This window comes from Fukomys damarensis, unplaced genomic scaffold (assembly GCF_012274545.1).
Source record: "Fukomys damarensis isolate Sample0158 unplaced genomic scaffold, DMR_v1.0_HiC HiC_scaffold_16, whole genome shotgun sequence".
NCBI classification, from domain to species: Eukaryota; Metazoa; Chordata; class Mammalia; order Rodentia; family Bathyergidae; genus Fukomys; species Fukomys damarensis.
Genome location: NW_022900928.1, coordinates 113,311,449 through 113,333,079, shown reverse-complemented (window position 1 = coordinate 113,333,079; position 21,631 = coordinate 113,311,449). Strand labels below are relative to the sequence as shown.

The 21,631-nt window shown below is 35.0% G+C and overlaps 1 protein-coding gene across 7 annotated transcripts in view; it reads right to left on the bottom strand.

Annotated features, from left to right (window-relative positions):
• The window catches only part of Spag16 (sperm associated antigen 16), a 1,007,960-nt gene that overhangs the window by 967,928 nt on the left and 18,401 nt on the right, over positions 1–21,631 (bottom strand). For all 7 annotated transcript variants that reach the window (XM_010616032.2, XM_010616034.1, XM_010616037.2 and 4 more), the window contains one exon: positions 3,287–3,405. In XM_010616032.2, the coding sequence (XP_010614334.1) occupies positions 3,287–3,405 (119 nt within the window). The remainder of the gene's footprint in view (positions 1–3,286; positions 3,406–21,631) is intronic.

Sequence of the window (21,631 nt, the reverse complement as noted above, 5' to 3'; positions counted from 1 at the left end):
TTAGCGAGAAAGTACTGCCATTATTGTTTAAACTCTTCAATGAAATTGAAAGTGAAGCAATACTCCCAAATTCATTCCTGGAAGCAAGCATCATCTTGATTAATTATTGTTTACTCTTCAATGAAATTGAAAGTGAAGCAATACTCCCAAATTCATTCCTGGAAGCAAGCATCATCTTGATTCCAAAAGCGGAGAATGACCCAACCAAAAAAGAAAACTATAGGCCAATCTCATTAATGAACATAGATGCTTAATCTTTAAATCCTTAATAAATCATTAAATCCTTAATAAGACACAGGCAAATAGAATGTAGAATATCATCAAGATCATACACCCTGACCAAGTGGGACTCATCCCAGGGATGCACAGATGGTTCAACATATGCAAATCAATAAATGAAATACACTATATCAATAGAGCCAAGGACACAAACCATAGGATCATCTCAGTAGATGCAGAAAAAGCATTCAACAAAGCATTCAACAAAATCCAATAAATTCCAGCATGTATTATAAAAACCCTTCAAAAAATTGGAATAAATGGTCTCTACCTCAATCTGATAAAAACCATCTATGAAAAACCAACAGCCAATATCATACTAAATAGTCAAACACTAAAATCCTTCACACTAAAATCAGGAAGAACAAGACAAGGATGTCCACTATCACCAATGCTGTTCAACATTTTTGGAAACATTAGCCACAGCAATTAGACAAGAGATAGAAATAAAAGCAGTAAATACAGGAAATGAAGTCAAACTGTTATTATTTGAAGATGACACCCTATATAGAAGACCCAAAGAACTCCACCAAAAGTCTTCTAAAATTCAGTAAAGTAGCTAGATAAAAGGTCAACACACAAAAATCAATAGTGTTCCTGTATGTAAACAGACTCACTGAGAGAGAAATGGGGCAAACAATTCTTTCGTCAACAGCATCCAGAAAAATGAAATACCTAGGAATCAGCCTTACAGAAAGAAATCAAAGTCCTCTACTCTAAAAACTATAGCACTCTGAAAAAAGAGATTGAAAAGGATATCAGAAAATAGAAAGACATACTTTCCTGGGTAGGAAGAACCAACCTGGTGAAAATGGCCATACTTCAAAAACTGCTATATAGATCCAATGAAATCTCAATTGAAATTCCAACACCATACACTTCACAGACCTTGAGAAAGCAATCAAAAAATTCATTTGGAACAAGAAGAGATCTTGAATAGCAAAAACAATTCTAGGCAATAAAGAGAAGTTAGGGGGTATCACAATCCACAACTTGAAACTATGCTACAAAGCTGCTATGATAAAAACGGAATGATACTGGCAAAGAAACAGACCTGAAGAACAGTGGAACAGATGAGAAGATGCAGAAATAACTCCAGACACTCTCAGCCACCTCATCTTCAAAAAAGGAGCCAAATACCCTCACTAGAGGAAAGATAGCCTCTTTAATGAATGGTGCTGGAAAAATTAGTTTTCAACTTGCCAAAGATTAAAACTAGACCTTTATCTCTCCCCATGCACTAAACTAAAATCAAAATGGATTAAATATCTAAATATTAAAACAGAAACACTAAACCACCTGGAAGAGAGGTTAGGTAGAACTCTAGAAGACACTAGTGTAAGAAAAGATTGTATATACAAAACCTCTGTTCCCTATGAATTAGCACAATCCACAAATGGGATCTCTTCTTATCAAAAAGCTTCTGCACAGCAAGAGAAACCACCAACAGTGTGAAGAGACAACCCACAATGTGGAAAAAATTTTCACAAGCTATTCCTCAGACAAGGCTCCACTATCTAAAATATATAAAGAGCTTTTCAAATATCAGACCTCCCAAATTTAAAGACGCAATCCAAAAACGGGCATATGACATGAACGGACATTTCTCAAAAAAGAAGTAGAAATAACAAATAAATATAAGAAAAAATGTTCATCATCACTGGTCATTCAAGAGATGCAAAAGAAAACAACACTGAAATTCCACCTCACCCCAGAAAGAATAGGCACTATCATGAAATCAACCAATAAAAAATGTTGGTGGGGTAGATAATGTGAAATAGGAAGAAAAGGGGCAAAGGGGAAAGGTAATTGGGAGGTAGGGAAAAGGAAAGAAGGGAACTGAATTAGTAAGGGAAAGTGAAAAGATGGAAGCAAAGTCTCTGTAAATAGGGAGGAGTGGAGGGGTTAAAGGGAAGGCAGGGTAATGGGAAAAGGAGAATCAAGATGGGTTATGAAAAGGTACAAATTTCCAATGATTAATGTCATTATATTATATACCTGAAATGTACCAATAAAATTATTTTTTTAAAGAAGTGTATTCTTCCTGCTTCATGTTGTTATTCAATACATACCTTTTCAGGGTTCCTACTATTCTACTAAAATATAGATTAATTTGCTTTTTTGAACCACTAACAAATGAAATCATGTAGCATGTATTTTTTGTGTTTATGTTTTCTGCTTAGGATGTTTTTTAGATTCATCCATATTATCCTGGTTACCAATAATTTTCCATTTTATCACTGCTTAATAGTATATGAGTATATCATAAGCTACTGTCATATTTCTAGAATCTTTTGAAGTGTTTTATATTTGAAATTTCCATTTGTGATTTACCTAAAATTAATATTTTACATATGGCATAATTTAGGGTTGAAGGTGTTTTTTTCCACACAGATGTCCAATCTCCAGCACCATTTATTGAGAAAAATAAAATATGTCCCACTACTTGTGTTTCAAATCTTAAAATACTGCATTGTTTCTCATATATGAGGGAAAGATGAAGTAAAAAGAATTGAGCTGTGTTATGTACATACACCAATTCCCCATGATAAATGTAATCTTTATGTACAGCAAATGTGTACCAACAAAATTTTTTTTTAAATATCACACCTTTATCAGGGGCACCTAGGTAACTCAGGATGATCTTTCTATCTCAAAGGAATTTCTAACTTGATCACAAATTAAAAGTTGTTTTTGCAAGTTCCAAGGATTGCGATATAGATGTATTTGGCAGTGAGAGATGGGACCTTATTCAACCTACTAGAACACCACTGAAAATTTCTGAAAAAATCTCACTATTAAAAAATCTTAGTTTGGAGATAAAAAATATATTTCAATGCCCCACTAATGAAATATTAGTAAAACAATCCGGGAATATATTAAAAGGATAAGACAATAACACCATGGTGAGTTTCTTTCCAAAACTTAATCTGTTAAGGGAGTTAAAAGAGTGAGTGTTGAATGCTGTTAGTATTGCCAGAGAACATTTATTCATGTAATCATTTACCATTCAGACTGAAAGCAATCAAGAGTTCTGGTCATCCCCATTTTGATCAGGAAATTGCAGAGAAAGTCTTCTATTACTTCAGGTACTGCATGCCTTGAAGGAAGAACTGTTTCCTGTTCCTGTAATTTAAATGTAAAATTAATTATTTTGTAAATGTCAAGGCTTTCATGAATGGTACAGATAAGAATTTCATTCTTTTTTTAAATTTATCTCAATTATTGTGTACAGGACTACTTCTATCACTAGATATAAAGCATCTATTAAAACAAAAATGACCTTCCCCTCCTATGTGGTAGCCAAGTTGCGGGAGAGAGAACTAAAGAAAAAATATATAATGCTGCTATTGCTACCAAGTGCCTACAGGGAATAAAAAGCAGATGCTTGCAGAGAGGGAAAGCCAGGCCCAGAGACCTGTGTGTATAGAGCTAAGTTTTATACATACAGTGGTAAAGGAAGAGTTCATTGATAAAGTGACTTTTGGACAATAATCCTGAAGGCACAAGCCCAAATGCTAAAATCCTGAAAGATCAAAATCCCCAGTTTAATATCTCAAAGAATCAAAATCCCAGAAAAAAATTTTAGAAAAAACAATTTTAAAAATTTTTAAAAGACATTCATTGACAGTTTTACAAAGGAAGTTTATTTGAGAAACATAAAATCTTTACAAAGCATTTCATAGACCATTATAAAAAAAATAGACAATAACAACATGAATGTTTTTATAAGTATAAACACTAGAGTATGCCAAGGATAGTCACACAGGTATGTTATCAGCAGAGAAATAGTATTCATAAAGAAATGTCAAAAGCATAAAGGATGAACACCTATCACTATGGTTGGTCTTTATGTACACCCAACTCTATAACAACAGTCATCTGAAATTCCATGACAGAAAACCTAAATCTTTTGTCAATACTGATTAAATACAAGATGAGTTACCACTGTAAATAATCACCCAAAGAGTTGAGTTCTCAAGAAACTTTATCTTCCACAGATACGCATGTATAAGAAGAATATCTCTAAATTTAAAGAAGTCTCAACATTTTTATGCACATATACAATGCTTAAATACAAAGTCAGCAATGACATAAGGCACTTCTGTAAAATGAATCTGCAAAAAAAATATATATTCATTAAAAATACCTCCATGAAATTCTTTATACAACTTATACCTCTTTACACAATTTAAATCTCTAGCATTAGAAATTATGTGAAAAGAAACATATCAATAAACGAGTTGTAAAAATAATATTAAAAATTGTAAATATTAGAATTAAAAAACTAGTAAGAAAGTTGAACATACAAAAAAGTCTATTACAACCCTATATTATGGGAAACTGTACATATGTTGTCTACACAAGTTGGCTAAATCTTATGATCACTAATTGCATTTGGAAGTATTGCATCATGAGTCTAATTCTTTCAGGACATGGCTCTCCTCAGAGAATACACTGACTCATTCACTTTTTATATGGTGCTGCTCTTTGCTTTTTTCATGATTTGATATACACTGAGATCAACATTCCCTATTTTCTCATGTTCTGGGCTTTGCTTCTATGTCGTGGACTGTATGCGTTAAGCTTGATTATATCAACTTCATTGGCTTGGGAGCTACCCAGGAGACTGACTCGGCACACTTATGGAAGTGTCTGGGTGGTCATGCAGGCGTGAACCCAAGTAGTATATCTTTTTTTTTCATGTTTTTTTTTAATTGAGTTTATTGGTACAATCTAGGTATACAATACAGTTACATTCATCATTGGGATTCTGTACCTTTACATAATAGGTCTTGATTCTCATTTTTCCCCTTGTCCCTGCCCTCCCTTCACCAAGTAGTATATCTTGATGCTGGCTCCTTCTCAACCACCGCTCCCCTTCTCTTCTTGCCAGCAGCCATGAACTAAGCAGTTTTGCTCCAGCCAGGCCCTTCAACCATGATGTTCCTGCCTTGGAGCCTGCCAGTTACCTACTGAATTCCCTAAAGCTGTGAGCCAAATTAAGCCTCCCTTCCTTTATGTTGTGGGTGTCAGGTGTTGTGTCCCAGTGATGGGAAGGCTGACTGATACAAAGACATTCAGGAATCCTTCTCTATGCATCCATATACAGACTATTTGGTGGTGGATCCGCAGCACCACTGAATTGTCTTCTTTTCCTGCTGTGCACATAGTTATTTTCAAGCCAGTCAGCAATTTCACTAACTTTTTCAGGTATTTGTGGTTTTATTCATTGAGCATTCTTGAAAATTCATTAGCTGGAAAAATTGTTGACATAGACAAATAATGTATTTTTAAACTGATGCTTTCCATTGCTGTATCGTGCAGTGAATCCATCCATCTGAATTTTCTGCCAAAAGCACTGGACTGAATGAAAAAACAAACTTTATTGACATTACACTGAAATTCATTTTCAGAAACTCTGATTTCACCTAATCAGTGATTTTGGTCAGTCATTATGGTTTTGTAATTCAATTGAAGTCCATTTTCTTATAAAAAGTCTACTAAGCTGGGCGTGGTGGTGCACACCTGTAATCCCAGCACTCAGAAGGCTGAGGCAGGAGGATCACTGCAAGTTCAAAACCAGCCTGGGCTACATAGTGAGTTCTAGGTCAGTCTCAACTACATAATGAGACCCTGTCTCAAAAAAACAAAAATAAATAAATAAATAAATAATCTACTAAATGCCCATATAAACATTTTATACAGTGCTACGTGTTATCCAGGCATTAATATAAACAGAAACAGATATGTTTTAAAATTTTAGGATCCAGATGGGACATAAATTATATATACACAAATACACACACACAGGTCATCATGGTAGTGCATGTCTATGATTCTAGCACTCTGGAAAGCTGAAGCAGGAGAATCCAAGTTTAATCCACCCTAAGAAACCTAGTGACTTAAGAACTTGTCTCAAAATATAGATAGACAGACAGAAAGACAGACAGATAGGGTTGGGAAGGTAGCTTAGTATAAAAGCTCTGGTAACAATCCCCAGGACTACAACAAAAAAAGAAAAAAGAAAGAAAGAAATATACACAAAAAAATAATAATAAGGACCATTTTGAAAATGGCATACATAGCCAAAGTAAAGGATATACTAGTTTTCCATGCTTACTTTAGGAGTATGTGTATTTCTTGATAGTCAATATCTCTAAACAGAAAGAGTCTCCATTTAATGTGCTTTGTAACACTGGAAGAACTGTATCAGCGAATGCCTCTGATAATGAAGGTGGCTGAGCCTGTCAAATTCTTTTCATTTTCTAAAGAAGGGTATTTTTTGAGGGAAAATACCACTACTTGCAAAGTGGGGGGTGTAGTACACATTTGAGTAATTTGGCAACTATCTGTATATAGTGTAACTGAAAACACACTGATCCCGTCTCCAAAATTCAGCTTTCTGTAACTCTTAGACAGCTCTTTCTTTACAAGTGGAGTTGTGGATTTTAAATTTTCAACATTCAGGATATAAATTTTTCAATAATGTATCACTCGTGATTATGATCATCCCTAGATGAAGTACTGAGCACAAATTAAGAAGATGAACAGGAGGAGGCAGAGGAACAAGAAGGAAGAAAAGATAAAGAAGGGAGGAAGAGGACAAGGAGAAGGGGAGGAGGAAAAGAAAAAGAAAGAACAAGAGATAGAACAGGAAAAGATTGACAAGTAGACAGGAGGAGAGGGAAGAGAAGTGAGTCGTGTTAGATACCTGAGGTAACAGCGTTTTTAGATACTCTGAAGAGCATTATGGAGATTAGCTTGCCCTTTCCCTATCATTTACAATGTTAAAAAGGAAATGTATAGATGTTTCAGTTATTTTATTATTATTTTAAAGAATATAATAATGGACCACAGGCATGGAAAATCTCCCCATACCCTGACTCTGGGCAAATAGATGATAAACAAGTGAACTGCACCTGCCAAGTTCACCTGGCACCGGGTGAGTCCACCTCCATCTTGGGGGAGGGAGTCCCTAAGCTAAACCCAGGAACATGTCAGATCCTGCATACTGGCTGGAGGGAGGAATTCTTGAGCCTGAGATAGTTTGGGCTATGACTGCAAGGAAAGAGAGGATAAAACTGATGTGACTGCCTGCAATTAGACCACAACTAAATTGTGTGGGCATTCAGGCTTTACGGCATAGCGGTCATATGAGAACTGCACATACAGTCTCTTAGAGTGCTTGATCTGGTACCCCTTTGGATTTTTTCTTTGTTGTTAATTTTTTTGTATTGGATCAGTTATTTTTTTTTCTTCTCTTCTCTTCTCCCTATTCCTTTTTATTAGTAGCTTCTAATTTTTACTTGTTTCTCATACTATAAATCTCTCAAGTTTTTTCCTCTTACCTGCTCTGTCATTTATTCCTATCTTCTCTCATTTTAACCTCTGTCCTCTCTATTCTATCCTTTTCACTCTTCTTTATCTTACCTAGCCCCTTGTTTTCCCTTTCCTCTTCTTCACGATGTAGGTGCACAAATATATCAACCGGTTATGACAATCTCGCAGCTCTCCTCAATCTCAATTTACACCAGCCTCCTCCTACCTATTCTCTCCCTAAGAAATATCTTCCTATGGCCCTCAACATTAACCCTTCGCTCCAACTATAAAAGACCCCCAAAGTAATCAACCCTTGTCTAATATTATATTATTCTCTCCCTAAGAAATATCTTCCTATGGCCCTCAACATTAACCCTTCGCTCCAACTATAAAAGACCCCCAAAGTAATCAACCCTTGTCTAATATTATATTATTTCTCCTACCTGACTCTCCTCCTAGTGATTTACACTCCTCTTTCACCCTTTCTTCCAACTCTTCACTTCCCTTTACCTTCCACATCACAGACCAACTGCTAATAACAATAATGGGTGAAGCATAAACGTAAAGTTTAACATATGAAAACAAGACAACAAAAGGTCTCCAAAAGATCACAACTCTCCCAAGGAAGTCAAGGTAGGTGCATACCAGGTAGCTGAGCTTTATGAATATATTAAAGATGTAAAGAAATTTATTGAGTTCAAAGAGGACATGACCCAAAAGTTCATGGAAATTATGTAAAATGACGAATAGACATGGGAGAAAGAAACAAAAAATTTGAAGAGCTGACCAAAACAGCTCAAAACATGGATGACAAATTTATCAAAGATGTAGCTTCCACAAAAAAGGAATCAAATATAAAATACTGGAAATAGAAAAATGTCTAGATTTCATAAATTGAAGAATGATCAATGTTAAGATGGGGTTTCTGAAGTCAAGGATAAATTTGTAAATGATGATGAATTACTGAAAAACCTTAAAAATAATAAGAAACCAGAAAATTTCACCCATCAGCTATCAGACAATACTAAGATAACCAACGTAGGCTAAATGGAGTTAAAGAAAAATAGGAAGATAAAAAATTTGTTTACAGAAATCCTAATCAAAAACATTTGAAGTATAAGGAAAAATGTTAAGATGCAAAGTAAATGAGACTTAAAGAACATCCACTATGATGAAGAAAGAAGATCCCCATGATGCATCTTAGTCAAAATTCTGGATATCCAACAAAAAGCCAGAATTTTAAAAGCTCTCAGAGAAAAGCAAATTATGTATATACAAAGGTTAAACACCTTAGGACTGACTATAGATGACTCCTTAACACAAAATTTATAATCCAGGAGAGCTTAGAGTATATTATTTCAAACCCTAAACATAAGCAACTTCCAACCCAGATTAACATACACAGCAAAGCTTTCTTTCAACATAGATGGAGAAATAAAGACATTCCACAAGAAAGAAAAACTTAAGAGATTCATAGACACCAAACTAGCACTCCAGAAAATATTTAAGAATATCCTAGATCAGTGATGGTGAACCTTTTAGAGCTCTCACTTAGAACAAACAGCCACTTACAGCATGTGTACTACAGATTTGTCACCACTGTCCTAGAGAGAGACAAAGAAACCTACAAAGCCTAAAATTCACATGGAATGAATATATCAAGGAAGGCAAAGAGATAAACAATAACAAAAAACTCAAAGAAAAACAATGGAGTCATCAACAGAAAAAGGAAGCAATGTTAGGTATAACTCAACAATTTCATTAATAACTCTCATTGTTAATGAGCTCAACTCCTCAATTAAAATATACAGATAGGCAGACTGATTCACAGACAGAATCTGACAATCTGTTGCATTCAAGAAGCTCATCTATCAAAAAATATATTCATAGATTAAACAAAATTTCATATACCAGAGCCCCCCAAACACACAGGAGTATCAATTTTACTTGCAGATAAAGTAAACTTCAAGCTAAAACTTACCAAAGGAGATAAAAAGGGTTTACTACAAACTAGATAAGGGAACAATTCAACAAGAAGATATAGTACTTACAAATATATATGTACTGAATATTGAAGCATATATCTTCATAAGACAATTATTGTAAGACGTTAAAGATCACATAAAAACAACACAGTGACTTCCATACCCCACTTTCAAAACAGAACATAGACAGATCAACAAAACAAAAAAATCAGCAAAGAAATACAAGAGCTGAACTACATTTTCGAACACATGGACTTAATGTATATCTACAGAGCATTCTATTCTACTACTATAGAATACACATTCATCTTAGAAGCACGTAAGAACTTTCTCTAAAATAGACTTCATACTATTTCATAAAGCCTGCTTAAAAATACAAAAGAATTTAAATCCCCCATGTTTACTGTCAGACCACTCTGCAGTGAACCTAGGAATCAATCACTGCGAAAACCACAGAAAATTTACAAACATGTAGAAGCTTAATAATACATTCCTGAACATCCAAAGGGCAGAGAAGGAATCAAGAAAGAAATTTAAACAAGGATTTTGAATATTTTGCATACAGAAATAATAAATATTTAAGAAAACAGGTATGATTAACCAGATATAAACATACAACATATATATGTACCAATAAATCACATGATCACAACATAACAACAGATTTCTCAATGGAAACTTTAAAGTCCAGGAGTTCCTGGGATGACAATTTTCAAGTCCTGAAAAAGCTAATTGCCAATGTAGATTACTATATGCTGTAAGGCCATCCTTCAAAATCAAAGGAGAAATAAAGATCTTCCATGGTAAGATTAAACTCAAGAAGTCCATGATCACCCAGCCAGCAATGCAGAAAATACTTACAGAAATCTTAATCAGAGACAATGAAGACAGCAGCAGCCACAAAGCCAAGGGAAAGAACAAACCTTATTGGGAGAGTAGTTAAATAAATGAGAAACAAAAAATGGAATGAAACACTGGAAAAACAATAAAATGATAAGAATTAATCCATACCTAATGTGAGATAGGAATAAAAGGGCTAAAGGTGTGGGGAACGTGGGAAGGGTATTAGGAAAGGTAATAAGGGAAAAGAAAAAAGTATGAGAAAATGGAAATAAAGTATTTGTAAATGGGGAGGGGAAAAGAGGGTGAAGGGAGGACACGGACAAGGGGAAAAAATGAGAACCAAGACTTGTCATGTAAAGGTACAAGATCCCAAAAATGAATGTAACTGTACTGTATACCTAAAATGTACCAATAAACTCAATGAGGAAAAAAAAAGAATTAATGCATACCTTTTAATCACACTCAATGCAATTGGTCCTAACTCTTCAATTAAGACAAACATTGACAGATTGGACCAAAATAACAAGAAATATTTATATCCTTCCTCCAAGACACACATTGCATCTGCAGACATACACAGACTGAAAAATGAAAAGATAAAATACGTTAAGCTTAGCAACAAGACCCAGAAAGAAAACAAAAGTAGCTATATTTAAATCCAACAAAGTTGATATCAAATCAAAACTTGTCTGAAGAAACAAAGGAGGTCATTACATATTGATTAATGGAACAATTCAAGAAAACAAATAACAATTACAAATACATATACACCAAATATTGCCAAACCCAATTTTGTAAAACAAATACTATTTGACATAAAAAGACAGACACATGGGGGACATTAATAACACACTCAAAATAAGTCCACCAGATGAAATATCCACAAAGAAACATCATATACTATAGAGGAAATGGATTTAACAAATATCTAGTGTTTAGTCCACAAAAGCAAAATACACTTCTTTTCAGCAGCCCATAAAACTTTCTCCAAAACTAACAGTATTTTGGGCAATGAACCAAGTCTCAAAAATTGAAAAGAACTGAGAAAATCTCAGGCATCCTATGAAATCACAATGGAATGAAACAAGAAATAAAAAGCAAAAAGCACCAAAGAAATAACACAAACATATAGAAATTAAGTAATCCTCTTTAGACTGATAAATGGGTCACAGACTAAATTGAGGGAAATTTTTAAAAACTTGTAGAATCAACTAAAAATGGAAACACAACATTATCAGAATCTGTAGAATACAATGAAAACAGTTCTAATACGGAACTTTACAGCTAAGAGTGCCTTTGTTAGAAAAAGCAGAGTGATCCAAGGTAAATAACTAAGGTAACATTGCAAAGTCCTAAAAAAGCAAAAACAAACCAAACACAAAACAAGCAGAAGGAAAGAAATATTAATGATCATAGAAGAAATTAATAACATTCAGATGACAAATAATCAATGAATCCAGGAGATGGTATCACAGAGAAGTATGTGCACCCATGTTTATAGCAGCACAGTTTGTAATAGCTAAATCTTGGAAACAGCCTATTTGCCCATCCGTTGGAAACTGGATAAAGAAGTTGTGGTTTTTCTATAAAATGGTATATTACTCAGCCATAAAGAATGAGAAAATAGATTCTTTCATAGGAAAATGGATACATATTGAAGATATACTCCTAAGTGAAATAAATAAGTCACACATGTGTGAATACCAAATAGTTTCCCTGGTGTGAATATTCTGCAACAATGCATAAGATTCTAATAAGATTACTGACATTTAGAAATTTGAAGAAAGGAGCTAAAGGTGTAGGGAAGGTGTGATGCGTAGGGGAAGAACAAAAAGGGAAAAGAAAAAAATGTGAGAGAATGAAAAGATGAAAATAAAGTGTTTGTAGATGGGGAGGGGAGGAGGGGGTGAAGGGAGGGCAGAGGTAAGGGGAAAAAAATGAGAATCAAGACTTGTCATGTAGAGGTACAAGATCCCAACAATGTATGTGACTGTACTGTATCCCTAAAATGTACCAATAAACTCAATTAAAGCTGAAAAAAAAATAAATAAATAAAGGTAAGTTTAACACATGCCAAAAAAAAAAGCAATGAAATTGATGCAGTCAAATAGCTTTACCAGCCAATAAAAGGTCAGAATCTAAAAAATTTACTGCTGAATTTTCTCAGAATTATGTTCCTCAAACTTTTCCAAGTAATAGAAGGAGAAGGAATGCCACCATGTTTACTCTATGAAACCAGCATTACTCTGATACCAAAACCAGGTTAGGCTTCAACAAAAGAAGAAAGCTACAGACCAACATTCTTGACAAACACAGATGCAAAAATCTTCAATACCATCCTTGCATATAAAATTCAATACCATGTTAAAAAGATCATTTGCCATGAACAGAAAAGTTTCATCACAGGAATAAAAAGATGGTTCAAGGGCCGGGGATCTAACTCAGTGTCACAGTGCTTGCCTTGTAACGCAAGGTCCTGAATTCAATCCCCAGTACAAAAAAAAAAAAAAAATGGTTCAAGGAATGTAAATCAATAAATGTAATACACCACATAAAGTCAATGATAAAAATCACATTATCTCAATAGATACTGAAAAATTTTTTTACAAAATCAACATCTCTTTGTGATAAAAACCCTGATGAAAATAGATATAAAAAGATCTTGCCTCAAACCCTCAGCTAACATCATACTAAAAGAAAAAAAAAAACAGTAATTCCTATAAAGTCATAAGTGAGACAACAGTCCCAGGTAGTTGACAGCAATCAAGCAAGGAAAAGAAATAAAATGTTATTTATAGGACGGAAGAAATAGAAGTAGGCCAGCCCATTTGCAGATGATGATTCTTTACATAAAAGACCAAAAAAAATCTGATTAAATAATTTTAGATCAGATAAACAAATCATGTTAAGGACGGAAAAGCAACATACCAAAACCAAAAGTGTTCCTATACACTATAAACAACAGCATGTGAGTCCACTGAGAAAGAAATCAAGAAACCAACTCCATTCACAATAGTTTCCAAAAAATTATATATCAAGGAATAAACCAAACCAAAAAGTAGAAAGATTTTCATAATGGAATTGCAAAACACTGAAAAAAAAATTGAAGAGGACATCAGAACATATGAAGACCTCCTCTATTCATGGATTAGCAGACTAATTTTGTTTAAATGGCCATATTACCAAAATATATCTACAGAGTCAGTGTAGCTCCTATTAAAATACCAGCATTCTTTGCAGAGCTAGAAACAATAGCAACAACAAAAAACCTAATCCTAAAATACATATGGAATCATAAAAGATTCTGAATAGCCAAACCATTCCAGAGCAAAGAGAGTACTGATGAAGGCCTCACAATACCATATGTAACATTAAAATACAAAGCAGCAGTGAAAAAAAAGACACAGTATTGGCACAAAAATAGATAATACAACAGAAGACTCGGGAATAATCCCATTTGCCTAAAGCTACCCTATTTTCCCCAAAATACCAGGTCTTCTATTTTTGTTCCAAACGACGTAATAGGGCTTATTTTCAAGAGATGTCTTTTTTTCATATACATTAATCTACATTATTCCTACTCATTTATTCATTTATTCATATACAAAAATCAACATTTATTCCAAAACAGTCATGACATCTTCTGAAACATCATCATAACTCTCCAAACCTGAATTCCAGCCTGAATTTTCTGCAAATCCCTATCTTGTAGAACCATTGGCCTCAATCTGTCATGTACAGCAATAGAAGTCTCCTTGAATAAGCAGTTCTTGTCCATTTAGCCTACTCATAGTGCACTGGCAACACAGCTGTCAGTGGTTTTTATCTCATGAATTCTTCACCCAAGTCATGTCATGACCTCTTGAAGGCTGAGCTTCACAAAGTTTCCATTTAATCAAGTGTTAACAGAAGACTTACGAAACAGAGGAGTAGCAACAAAAATGATGACAGTTAAGAATGATGATCCACACATGTGATGAAAAGTTGCAGGCAGCAAAATTCAAAAAACGTTTATTTCACATGAATGCATTAAGTATGTTCATTACAATACATAAAAAATTAAATTAGGAAGATTCATATTAAGAACAACCATGTACATCCATTATCAAGTGCACATATTATCCACGTGTTGTGTCTGTACTCCAATTGGTCATTTAGTGATGTCTCAAGTTCATCTGCTGATATAGGCATTTACCTCTTGTCTAAAGGGGCCCACTTGGGTATTTACAAATACTTATAATTTATATTATCATTTATTTAAGTATTAATGTTAATTACAGTATTTATTTATATTTAATTATGTATTAATATTATTATTTTATAATTTGTCTGACAAGCGTTGTAAAGGATGTACTAAATGTATCTGTCTGGCTGACCATCTTAACTGGGGCTTATTTTTCAGGAAGGGTTTTATTACAAGAATCCTGAAAAATCATGGTAGAGCTCATTTTCCAGTTAGGTATTTGAAGTAAAAATATAGTATATATTTTCCACAGGGGCCCAAAACATAAGTTGGATAAAAGCCTCTTTAACAAACAGTGCTGGGAAAAATGGACATCACTTGTAAAAGACTAAAAGCCGATCCCTATCTTTCACTCTGTACTAGAAATAAATCAATACAGATCACAGACCTAAATACAAAACCAGAAATTTTGAAGCTGCTGGATGACAAAGTGGAAACACTTGAAAATAGAGGCATAAACTTCCTTGATGACCCCCATAACCACAGAAAATAATATCGAGAACAAACAAATGGGATTACATCAAAGTAAAAAGCTTCTTTACAGCAAAAGAAACAAAAGAAATAACATACAGAATGGAAAAAAATTTTTTGCTAGATACTTTCTGATAGATTAATATATAACTATATATACTTTTCTGATAGAACAATAATATCTATATATAATATAGTACATTAACATATTGTAACTATTATACTAATATATAACATATTACTTAAAATATATCACTACATTATACTTATATTATGTTTTAATTATATTATAATTAATATATTAATTTATCTATAAATAAATTCAAAAAATTGAGCCACCCACCCAAAACAACTCAATCAAAAATGGGATTATGATCTAAATGATAATTCTCAAAATAAATGAAAATAGCCAATAGCATATGAAAAACGTTCAATTTTTTTAGTCATTAAGGAAATGCAAATCAAAACTGCACTGAGAATCTGTCTCACTCCAGCCAGAACTGCTATCAAGAATTTAAAAGCATGTAAACAAACAATAATTGCAGGCAAGGATGCAGGGAAAATAGAGCTTTCTTATATTGTTATTAAGAAGTACAACCATTATGGAAATCAGTATGGATATTCTTCAAAAAGCTAAAAATAGAAAAATAAAAGTAGAAATACTATTTGATCCATCTGTTAAATTTTTGATCCAGCTATACCACTCTTGGATATAACTCTGAAGAATTAAAGACAGTGATATATGTATACCCATGTTTATGGTAGCACAATTCACAACAACTAAGCTGGTGATACAACCTACATGCCCACAAACAGATAAGTAGATGCTAAATATGTGGTACCACACACAATGGAATATTATTCAGCCATAAAGAATGAAATTATGTGATTTGCAGAATGGATGGAACCAAAGTTCATCATATGAAATGAAATAAGCCAGACACACAAAGTCAAATAAATCATGTTTTCTATTTGAGAGCCATAAAATACAAACAAACAAATGAATTAAAAAAAGGTGAGATGATATAAAACTAGAAGACAGATTCTTAAAAGGGGGGAAGGGAACCAGGGGAGGATTATGGAAGAAAGGGAGGGTGATAAAGGAATTGAAAATGACCAATATATGCTATATGCATATACCCATTCCTCCAAACAAACATCACTACTCTGTATTATAAACACCCAGTAACAAAAAAGTCTTTTTAAAAAAGATTGCAAGTAAAAACTAGTCATGAGACTACTACAAAAGTTACATAGAAATATTATAAGTAGAAAACTTCATTATATGAATAAAAATATTTTCATACCATTTTGGGGTGTGTGTGTATGGGGGGTGTATCACTACTGCAGCTGAATCAAACAGTGTGCCAGTCCATCCTACTTTTTCAGAGCATCTACACAAACCAATGAGAATTTATTTGTGTAATATATCCCCAAGTAAACAAAGTATACTACTCTATAAGAGAAAATTAAAATAAAAATAATTTTTTAAAAAATGTTGTAAACTGTCTTATTTGTTAGTAAAGACTACTTTTTGAATAAATGACATTCAAATAAATTCTTATCTTGCTTATAACAGAGGTAATGAAAGCTTAAACAAAAGCAAACTGATTTCATACATAATTATTCTTTAAAACAGAAAGCACATGTCACATTTCAAAGGGGCCTTTTGAGGAATGAAATACTATAAAAATAAAAAGCAAATCTTAAAAAAGTATAACAAATATGCTTATAATAAAATAAATCCATGTTCAATTTTAACAGCTTAAGGAAAATATTTGTGAATTCTCTACAGAGTATTATTTCTCCAAAGAACAAAAACACCAAGTTAAAAACAAAACAAACAAACAAACAAAAAAAAAAACTAAATGAACTTAAGCATCCTGAACCAGGTCAAGAATCTATAAAGTTAACTCTGGAAAGGTTATGATTTTTTCTTTTTCGGTACTAAGGATAGAACTCAGGACCTTGCACTTGCTAGGTAGGTGCGGTGCCAACGAGCTAAAACCCCAGCCCTGGAAAGCATATGATTTTTAGAAGCTTGAAATTCGTTGATGGATAAAGAATTACAGATACTTATTGCAACAGACACAATATCTAACACATTAATTTTAGTTACATTTTGAATGAAGAATGTCCCCTAAAGCCTCACATACTCAAATGAAGGTGATTAGATCATGTGGGTGCTATACTCATTGATGGATTTATCAACAGGTGAGTTCAGTGTTGCGTGTGCTACTGGAAGATAGAGCTTGGTAAGAAGAGGTAAGAAGCAAGACCTGGAAGTGTGTATGTCCTCCCTGGCTCTTCCCTTCTCCCTCTGTTTCCTGGCTGCCATGATATGAGTAGCTTTTCAACTGCCAAGCATCTCTGTCATGCCATTTTTGCATTGAGAGTCAGCTGATCATGGATACAAACATGGGCCAAAAGTAAACTTTTTTTCCTTTAAACTGTGGGTACTGAATATTTTATCTTAATAACAAGAAACTGACTAAGACAAATTTTGGAACCCAAAGTGAGGTCATTGCTGTGGCCACCTGATCATGAGGTTCAGAAGTCTTTAGAACTGATTCACAGAGGAAATTTCAAGGCAACCCAGCATTCATTTGGGCCGCACTGGGAGCTTTCAGACAGCTCTACATTGAGAATCAGGAGCAAATGGTACAGCAGGGTAGTTTTTAAAGTTTTGAGTTTGACCACAAAAGAAACACTTGTAAATTTGCAGCCTGTAAAGCTTTGGCCAAGCAGAGCTTCGTTGATGAAAACATTAAAGTTATAAAAGAAGTCAAATACTTTATATCAAGACAAGTGAAAAATTCTTTGAAGCCATTTCAAGAATCAGCAATACCCTACCCTTTAAGACTAAGGTACAAAATTGAAAGGTTTTGCTTAGAGAAGAGAGTTCCAGGGCACCCTAGAGGATAAAGGATAGCTAGGGAATTTGTTTTCCAGAATTTGGTTTACAGTGCTCAGCCATCCAAGCACTCAGAAAACTTCTACATTCACGATACAAAGTGGCCCAGCTACTGTTTGAGCTGGCAACAGACTGACATTGTCCAAGTGGTGCTGCTTTTACAAGTACAAAGAATGCAAGAGTTGGGGGATCAGGGAGGCTTCTACCCAGATTTCATAAGAAAGTCCTGGATGTCAAGCAGTGTGCATCGGAGAGGTCATTATGTGAAGCTATGAGAGTGAAGCGGGAAACGCCCTGCGGAATGCCAGAAAGTTGGAGAAGCAAACGACACTGAACATCTACTGAGGAAAGCCACAGAAAGTGAGAGCAAAGCCACCCCCAGAGAGAAGCCATGAGGGCCACAACCAGAAAAGCCATAGGGAAAAGGCTGCTCAAATCGATTGGAGTTCACATCCTTTACCCTTGTTGCCAAACTTATAGTAGCAGGACTGGATGTTGCCCCTGTTGGGTTTTTGTCTTGCTATGGTCCCATTTCTCTCTATCTTCTTACCCCTCCCTTTTGGAATGGAAATGTTTTCCCTGTACCATTGTATGTCAGTAGTATTAACTTCCTTTTTTAATTTTTACAGGGGTTTACAGCAGAGAGCTTGCCTTGAGTTACAGATAAAAAGTTGGACTTGGACTTTTCAGCAATACTGGTACAATTAGGACTTAGACAATATTTAGAGATATGTGAAACGCATTTTGCATAAAGACATACGTGTGAGTTTTGGGAGGCCATAGGTGAAATACTATTGTTTAAATTGAGAATACCCCCTAAAGCCTTATGTGCACAGAGGCAAGGATTCAAGAAGGTGACTGAAATATAGTCATCAGTGGGTTCATATACTGGTGAGTTGAAGAGCTGAGTGTGCTGTTGGATAGGTCTGGCAGAAAGAGGAGTCACCAAGGGCTGTGACCTGGACTTAACAGATATCTGCAGAGTTTTTCATCCAACATTTACCTCAGAATACACATTTATCTCAGCAGCACATGGCACTTTTGCCAAAATAGCCCATATCTTGGGTCATAAAACATGCTTAAATAAATACAAAAGAATCAAAATAATGTCATGCATAGTATGAAATCATAGAATAGTGAAACTAGACAAAGCCAGAAAAACAACAACAAAAAAACAGCCAAAACACACAGAAATTGCACAAACATATGGAGATTTTAAAGTGTATTACTGAATAAACCATGGATCACTAAGGAAATCAGGGAAGAAATTAAAAAGTTCCTATAATCCAATGACAGTTGAAGCCTGACATACCAAAACCTATGGGACACAAAGAAAGTAGTTCTAAGGGAAGGGTTTATAATGCTGAATGCATACATAAAAAGAATGGAGTGGGCCCCTCAGTGGTTCCGCTTCCTGCCTCACAAGTGCAAGATCCCGAGTTCAATCCCCACTATTAAAAAAAAAAAAAAGAGTGATGTCAAATAGATAACCTAATGATGCATCTCTAGATAAGCAAGAGCAATCCAAACCAATAATTACCAGAAGGAAAGAAATTTAAAAGATCAGAGTAGAATAATGACATTGAGACTAAAAAAAATACTGAAGATCAATGATTCAAAGAGTTGGTTCTTTGAAAGGAATACTGCCAAAATTATTCCTGGTACTTATCATTACCCTGATACCAAAACTGGACAAGGACTTAACCAAACAACAAAAACTACAGGCAAGTCTCCTTAATGAACATACATGCAAAACTCCTCAACAAGATACCACAAACTAAATGAAACAAATCATTAAAAGAGTACACATAATGACCAAGTTTGGCTTCTTCCTAGAGATGTAAGGCTGGTTTAACATAGATAAATCAATAAACCTAATACATCCTATAAACAGAAGCAAGAACAAAAATCGCATAATAATCTCAACAAATGTAGACAAAATCCAACATCCATTTATAATAAATTATCTAACAAAAATAGGTATATAAAAAGGGACCTTTTCTGAAACTGATAAAAGCCACTAACAACAAACCCACAGTGAATTTCATAACAAAGGCAAAAAACTGAAAGCATTTCTTCTAAAATCAGGAACAAGACAAGGGAATCCTCTCTCACCACTTCTTTTCAGTAGAGTACTCAAAATTTTAGCTAGAAAAATCAAACAAGAGCAAAAAATAAAAGGATTATAGACAGGAAAGAAAGAAATCAAACTATTCTTATTTGAAGATGACATGACTCTTTATACAGAAGACCTAAAAAATTCCACAGAAAGACTCTTAGAACTAATAAATTCAGAAAAGTAGCAGGATTCAAAATCAAGACACAAAAATAAAGACTATTCTTGTACACCAACAATGACTCCACAGAGAAAGAAATCAGGAAAATAATCCCATTCAAAATAGTTTCAAAAAAGGAATTCACATAACCAAGGAACTAAAAGATCTCTAAAAAGAAAACTCTGATATTCTGGGGAAAAAAGAGGTTGAAAAAGGACATCAGAAAATCAAAAGACATCATTATTCTTAGATAGTCAGAACCACTATTGTCAAAACAGCCACCTTGCCAAAAATAGTATCTATATATATTTCGTCCAGTCCCAGTCAAAGTAGTGAGAGCTTTCTCCACAGAACTAGAAAAATACAACTCTAAATTTTATACAGAACCAGAAAACATTCAGAATAGCCAAAGAAATCCTGAGCAACAAGAGCAAGGCAGAAGGCATTACAAGTCCAGATTTCAACTTATATAAAAAAAGTTAAATTGATAAAAATAGCACACCACTAGAATAAAAACAGACTTGTGGATCAATGGAACAGAAGAAAGGATGCAGAGAAAACACCAAGCATATTCAGCCATCTGATTTTTGACAAAAAAGGTGAAAATATAAACTGAAGGAAAGACAGCCTCTGTAACAAATGGTAATGGGAAGACTGGTTATCCACAAGAACATGACTGAAACAGGACCCACATCTCACCATGCATGAAACGAAAATCAAAATGAACTAAAGGGTCTGCCTGCCTGCCTGCGATCACCCGGCAGCGTGCGCGCGAGCTCCCGGCCTGCGCGGGAGCTCCCGGCTTGCACGACAACAGACCAGGAAGGCCCCAAAGACCCCGGAGGGGGTTTCTTCAGCTGCCTGTCTGACTCACCATGCGAAAATCAAAATGAACTAAAGGGTCTGCCTGCCTGCCTGCGATCACCCGGCAGCGTGCGCGCGAGCTCCCGGCCTGCGCGGGAGCTCCCGGCTTGCACGACAACAGACCAGGAAGGCCCCAGGCCCCACCTCACCATGCATGAAACGAAAATCAAAATGAACTAAAGGGTCTGCCTGCCTGCCTGCGATCACCCGGCAGCGTGCGCGCGAGCTCCCGGCCTGCGCGGGAGCTCCCGGCTTGCACGACAACAGACCAGGAGAGCCCCAAAGACCCCGGAGGGGGTTTCTTCAGCTGCCTGTCTGCCTGCCTGCCTGCGATCACCTGGCATGAGCGCGAGCTCCCGGCCTGCGCGGGAGCTCCTGGCCTGCGCGACAACAGACCCAGGAAGGAAGGTAGCCGCCCGGGCGCCCTTGAAAC